The sequence below is a fragment of the Phocoena sinus genome, chromosome 4 (genome assembly GCF_008692025.1).
Source record: "Phocoena sinus isolate mPhoSin1 chromosome 4, mPhoSin1.pri, whole genome shotgun sequence".
Lineage (NCBI taxonomy): Eukaryota > Metazoa > Chordata > Mammalia > Artiodactyla > Phocoenidae > Phocoena > Phocoena sinus.
Window position 1 is genome coordinate 76535864 of NC_045766.1, and position 6414 is coordinate 76542277.

The window sequence follows — 6414 nt, forward strand, 5'->3', positions numbered from 1 at the left end:
GTCATCAACAAACAACAGGGGTTCTCAGACTTTAGCGAATCAGTGTCACCTGGGGTGCGGTTAAACATGCAGATTCCCACCTACCCCACACTCAGGGTACCTGAGTCTCTAGGACAGAGCTGGGAATGTGCCTGTTTAACCTGTTGTGATTTGGATGCAGGGGGTCTGTTGCCGCAATGTGAGGACTACTCTTGAGGATAATGGGATTTTAAAGAAGAAAGAAGTGTCCCTAAGGGCCAGGCCCATGGTGATGTTGATAATCGGAATCAAAATGGTAAAATCCTTTGAGGAAAAGTGAAGCCCCGGGGAAATGGCTTACATTGCACAAATGCCCTTTTGAGCATTGCTTGGTGAATTAACCCTTGGAAAACTTTTTGACATTGCTCTAAGGGCTCTGAGCCAGGCAGGTCTCCTGACCCCTGCCCACCTCGCTTCCTTCACACTGGTCTGTGCACCCCTCTCTTCTCTGGGTTTCATTCTTTCCTTTTTGCATCCCTGCCCTAGAGCATTCCAATTGCTCTGATGGCCTCGTAAGCCTCCTTGCTTCTCCTCTGACCCAAATGCTTCTCCAAATCCACCAACAGGAAGGCAGGGTCAGTGGTTGTCCACATCCTTGCCTTTGAGATCCTGATGGAAAAAACTGTGCACTGGGAGAACAGCAGGTCATGTGCTTCCCAGTGCAGACCTGGTAGGTGTCTCGAGCAAGCAGATAACTGGTGGGTACTTGTCCTCCCGCTTCCCTAATAGCAACAGCATGAGGAGAGGTTAACTCAGCTGCTCAATTGCCTATGGGGAGGGAACTTCCCCCTCAAAGTTCAAAACTCCTAACCCTCAATCAACTCAGAATGCCACCCCTGCTCCCAGCCTGAGGACCACCCTGAAACTGACTGGAGAGGTTCCAGCAGACCATCGACGAAGATACTGTGCACTGATCAACAGTACCTGCCTTTCCCCTCCAATAAACCTCTATATTTACATGCAGGCAATGAGATTCTAGGCAGTGCTTCTGCCCCTCTCCCAAGTGATCCCAGAATCACTGGGCATCTCCACCATGCGGAAATCCCTGTGACTCCTCACATTGCTTAGCTCCCTCCATCCTTCCCCATCTAAAAAATAAGAGAAAGCACAGGGGCTCTCCCTCTCCCTCTCTCCCAAGTGGAGCATCCTGTAGAATCAGTTACCAAATCCAGACGGTACGCAAACATGCATCTTCCATCCCCATGCTGACTTTCCTTGTTCAAGGGCTCACTGGTCCTCACTTGGACATTGCATGACACTCTTCAAAGGTCTGATGTCCATGGTCTCTCCCAACAGAAATCACCGTGCTTATCTGCAACCAAATTTATCTCCCAAAAGTATATTTGGACATGGCTCTCCCCTGCCTACCTGTGGGGGAAAGTTCATACTCCTTAGCGTGTCATGCAAGGTCCTCTTTTATCTCAACCCAATATTCTATTAGCCTTAATTTCCACCCCACTTCTTTTTAAAAAGGAAGTTTAATAAAAGAAGGCCTAAGATTTTTAAAAATACTAGCACCTCCTTTGTAATCTTATAAAATTTCCCAGATCCCACCTGTTCTTTTTAGTGCCAGTCTCCAGACCTCGCTTGTGCACAGAGATAAGGAGAGGGCTCATTCCTCAAACCAAAGCTGCCCAAGGGCGCCCAGCACTTCCCTGGAGACGCCTTTGCTCTCCCGTCCCCAGCACTGCAGCCAGCTCCCATCTGAAGAGCCCTCCCCAGTATCTCGCCTATCAAGAACTGAATTCACCCTCAGGAGTCAGTTTAGATGTGACTTTCCTGGAAACCTTCTCTTCCCTTCAAATTGTGTTCCCATAAACCTCTGGAGTTCCAGAACTGCGGCTTTCATAGGAAGAAGACAAAAATTACAATGGCATTGCAACTCTGCCCCTAACACACGATGCCACTACACGATGTAGCCTCGTAAAATGAGGTGGGTGCACCAGCTCTCAGGCAGCTCCCTTCAGTCACACGGTGCTAAATGTTTATTTAAACCACCTGGGCTGTCTGCCGCCAGCTCCGGGAGCGCCTGGAAGCGCCGCGCACGCAGCGCCCCCGACGCGCCTTGTCTATTCTGCGCGCCCCACGCTCTTTCCTACACCTGCTGCCGAGCCGGACGAATTCTCCCGCCGCGCGCCCCAGCCCCAGGTTTCCCTGGAAGGAGAGCCCCCGCTGTCCCCTCTCCCCCGCACCCCTTGCCCCCCTCACCGTCGTCGGGGTAGAAGAGCACAAGGAAACGAGGCGGGCTCCCCGGCGCCTGGCGGACCTCACACTCCCCGCCTCCTGATCTCTTCTGGCTCTGGAAGTACATCTGCAACTTGGTGCTCAAGTTCTTCGGGGGATGGGGACCCCAGGACCCTTCGACCAGCAGCGGGAAGGGGCCGGGCGCAGCCATCCTCCCCTCCGCTGGTCTGGCTCCGACTGCAGGCCGCCCCAGATCCCGGTGGTTAAGCCTCTTTCGCTTTCGTTTCCCAGAACACTCCTCCCACCCTTAGTTCCTGCCTTTGGAACTTCCTCAGCTGCCCCAAGTTGGGACTAGAAACCACCGTCCTCCCGACGCCTCCTCCCCAATTCTTCACTTTCATCTCTGGACCACGGCAGAAGGTGGTATCGCCTTTGTGGCCTCCCTGCATCTGTATACGCGGGACCCTAAGCTCAGGGCACTGTCTGCCACTCACCCAAGCCACAGGTGAAACTAGCAGCTCTGGTCAGTAGACCTTGGCGGAAACACGAAGAAAGCTTAATTTTTGCCGCAGGCCGCCATTTTACAAACTCTGATTCTTTAGAATGTCTGGGGCCCATTTTCAGACTTCTTTCGACAGTCACCTAATTATCAGAATTTTACCTTGCTTCCCTCCTGACCTGTTAATATTCTGTGTCTAGAGATGTGGGGGAAACAGTACATTCACAGCCGTGTTTTTATGGAATATTGGCTAGGTGCCACGCACGCTGAATGGATTCAACAAACAGACACCGTCTGTGCCCTCCCTGCGCTCATGAAGCCGTGGGGATGCAGAGCAGTTAGGACACAGTGGAATAAGTGCTTTTGGAAGGAATATGCAGGTGTTCCTGGAACAAATTAGGAGGAGCTCCTAGCCCAGGTGTGGGAGCTCAGGGAGGGTTTATGCGGAGGCAACATGGAACCTGAAGCCAAGGGTGACTGGAGATAACCTTGGCGGGTGGGGAAGAGGGGAGTTCCGTGTGATTTACTTGTATGGGATCCCTTGAGCTGCTGGGCAGTAGCCAGAATAGAGGCAGGAGGCCAGCCAAGTGGCTACTGTAGTGTCGCAGGGGAGAGATGAGGGTGACTGAGACCAGGGTACTGATCTAGGAGGACAGAGAAGGGGTGGGGTTCCGAATTGATATTGGACTTGCGGAAGGATGTGGAAAGCGAGAGCAGACACTCAAGCGTGATTCCATGGTCATCCATGCATGGCCTGAGCAGCTGGCTAGATAGAAGTGGCATCTACCCGATGGGAGCACTAAAGTGGGAGAGACGCTAGGAATGTGTGTATCCTTGACCATAGTAAGGGAGTGTTTCAAGTGAGAAGGAGGGATCATCTTTCAAATACAACCAATACATCAGGTGAGAGAAATGTCTCTTGGACTCAGAGGACCTGGCACGCGCTGTCTTCTGGTGAGGAGGGAGTAGAGGGCGGTGTACAGAGATCCGAAAGGAAGGGAAGGGCGGCAGCAAACGCTGTCAGCTCTTTCCAGAAGTGTGGCTGTGAAAGGGAAGAAGTTAGGTAGCAGCTTCTGGGGTTATAGGATCGGGGAGGTGTTGTTATTTCTGTTTTTTGGCTTTTAAAATATGTTTAAGCTGGAAGAAGCTTATAAATGTTTAAATAGTTTTAGAAAAGTAAAAGGAAGGTTGAGGACACAGGTTGTGGGAGAAGGTGGGAGGGGATCCTGGGGGCATTGGCCCAAGGAAGGGACACTTTTCCCACTGCACCAGGAAGGAAGAGCTGGAGTACAGAAGTAGGTGATTTTGAATGACTGCCGATGGGAAGGTCTGTAAGTTCTCTCCTGATAGATTCTGTTTTCTCTGTGAAGAAGGTGATGAGGCCTCTTAGACACTGCCAGAATTAGAGGTGCTTCTCCCTGCAGGGCTGGACCTTATGTATTGTCTCTTAATCACAATGAAACAAAATTTCAGGAAGAAGAGAACCAGAGATGGGCCAAAGAGAAGTTACAGGGCTTTAATTTCTGATGCATAATAATGCTAAACAATATTCAGCTATTTTCTCCTACCTGCAGCTTTCTTCCTGAAGGTGGCGCTCATCATCCAGTCCAAACCACCCTGGGCCCCTGCAGGGGGAAGTGGGGAAGATACAGAACGGCCAGCCAGGGCTCTCAGCCACAGTGGTGACTGTTTCTCTTCAGGGCATTGTCACCCTTTCCCTTCAAACCACAACTAAAATCAGCACTCTCCTTTAACCAGTTTGGGAGTCCAGAACTGGGCAAACAGTTTATCTTTTTCCTCACACCATCATTTTACAAAAAATAAAATCAGAAATAAACTATAGTAGAAGTTGTGGCAGGCCATTTCTGGATTGCTTTCAAGGATTTATTTAATTATTAACAGTGTATTTTGTCACACATGGTCTGCTCATTATTCCTGGGTTGACTGGGAAGAATCTATCAGAGGATCAGGATGTTAGGTCTTGAAAGCCAAGGGAAAAAGAAAAAATTCTAGAAGGAGCAAATTGTTAACCATCATTAGCCCCTGAAGTACTTTGTCTTGTCTCCTCAGTCGTTTTGACCCTTTTCGTTTGTTGAACCCATACCCTCCCCCCTCCTCCAGTGTGCTTATCCTCTCTCAATTCTCTGTCTCCATAGGGTGTTTGCCTCCTGAAACTCATTTCCTTCCAAGGAAGCAAGCATCCTCTCAGGGCCTGGGGGAGAGCAGATTCCAGCAGAGAGGCAGCCATGTTTACATGGCTGTTCCCTGTTTCTCTTTCCACCAAAAAGTCCCAGCTGATCTTAATAGAACAACCCACATCCGCATTTTGGGGCTGAACTTCCCTTTCTCTGCTTCATCTAAATTTCCCCTTTCAGCTTCTCTACAAACTTCTATAACCTAGCATCAGACTCCTTTCAAGTTCTCCACAAGCCAGCATCAGGCCCCCCATTTCTCCCACTGAAGTATATATTGGGGAAAGGGTTGGCTTTCCCATCTGTCCTGAATCAGTGAGTTGTGAGCACCTCATGCCGAACTCCCTGCCTCACTTTGCTCCTGCAACTGCTGGCCTGGTCCACCAAAACAGGATGTGACCTCAGAAGTGAGGCAAGCTCCCCTGCCCGTTACCACTCCAAGTTCAGTCCTCAGATGGAGTCACCTGATGGACACGCACCAGTTTGTGAACTTATTCCCTGTGCTCCAATCCCTTTTAGGAGTTTCATCTTCTTCACTCTTCCACAAGGAATGTCTCTGATGCCCCCACTCTCTAGTATGGTAATCCCTAATGGTATATTTTCCCAAATAAGAATCATTTAGGGGCTTCCCTGGTGGCGTAGTGGTTAAGAATCCGCTTGCCAACTCAGGGGACACGGGTTTGACCCCTGGCCCGGGAAGATCCCACATGCTGCAGAGCAACTAAGCCCGTGAGCCACAACTACTGAGCCCACATGCCACAACTACTGAAGCCCGTGTGCCTAAAGCCCATGCTGTGCAACAAGAGAAGCCACGACAGTGAGAAGCCCGCACACCACAACGAAGAGTAGGCCCCGTTCGCCTCAACTAGAGAAAGCCCGCGCACAGCAACGAAGACCCAACGGAGCCAAAAATAAAAACAAATAAATAAATGAATTTATTTTTTAAAAAATAAGGGGTGTTTCTAAGTGAAAAAAGGTCATTTAGGTTCATTAATACTATAGTTGGCTGGGAAGTGGAGGGAGACTTCTGCAGAACAGTCCAGAGCCGACTTGATCTTTCCAAGTTCATGTGATGGGAAGAGTAAAGCAGAGTAAAGATCCTTCTTGGCCATTCAGTAGGTACTGAATCAGACAGACATGCACGTGTCTCAAGACAGGCATTAACTATCAGAGAGAGTACAACCTAGATCATACTAAAAAAGAAAAGCATACGATATTTTATTCCTACACCATATCATGCATGATCACCAGTGATGTGCTGTTAAATATTGAACAACTTGCTCTTTGGAAAAAAAAAAGTTTACATTTATGTGTATGTTATTTAAAATTTTACTGACATAAAGGTTGTATAGCACATAGTTTACAAATAATAATAAAATGTATAATATTCTTTATCGTAAATTTCAAATAGTCAGTTGATTCTCACTGAATGTTTCAAAGATGTTTGCCCAACTCTCATATTTGTAGCCAACCTATGGTTACAATTGATGAATAAGGGTAGTTCTGATATAAACATTGGTC

General features: G+C 48.8%; 1 protein-coding gene across 1 annotated transcript in view; it reads right to left on the bottom strand.

The window, feature by feature from the left end:
* The window catches only part of PARP14 (poly(ADP-ribose) polymerase family member 14), an 89298-nt gene extending 86843 nt beyond the window's left edge, over positions 1-2455 (bottom strand). The window contains exon 1 of the mRNA XM_032629411.1: positions 2137-2455. Coding sequence (XP_032485302.1) covers positions 2137-2413 — 277 coding nt within the window. The 5' untranslated portion in view covers positions 2414-2455. The remainder of the gene's footprint in view (positions 1-2136) is intronic.
* Positions 2456-6414: the final 3959 nt, after the last annotated feature.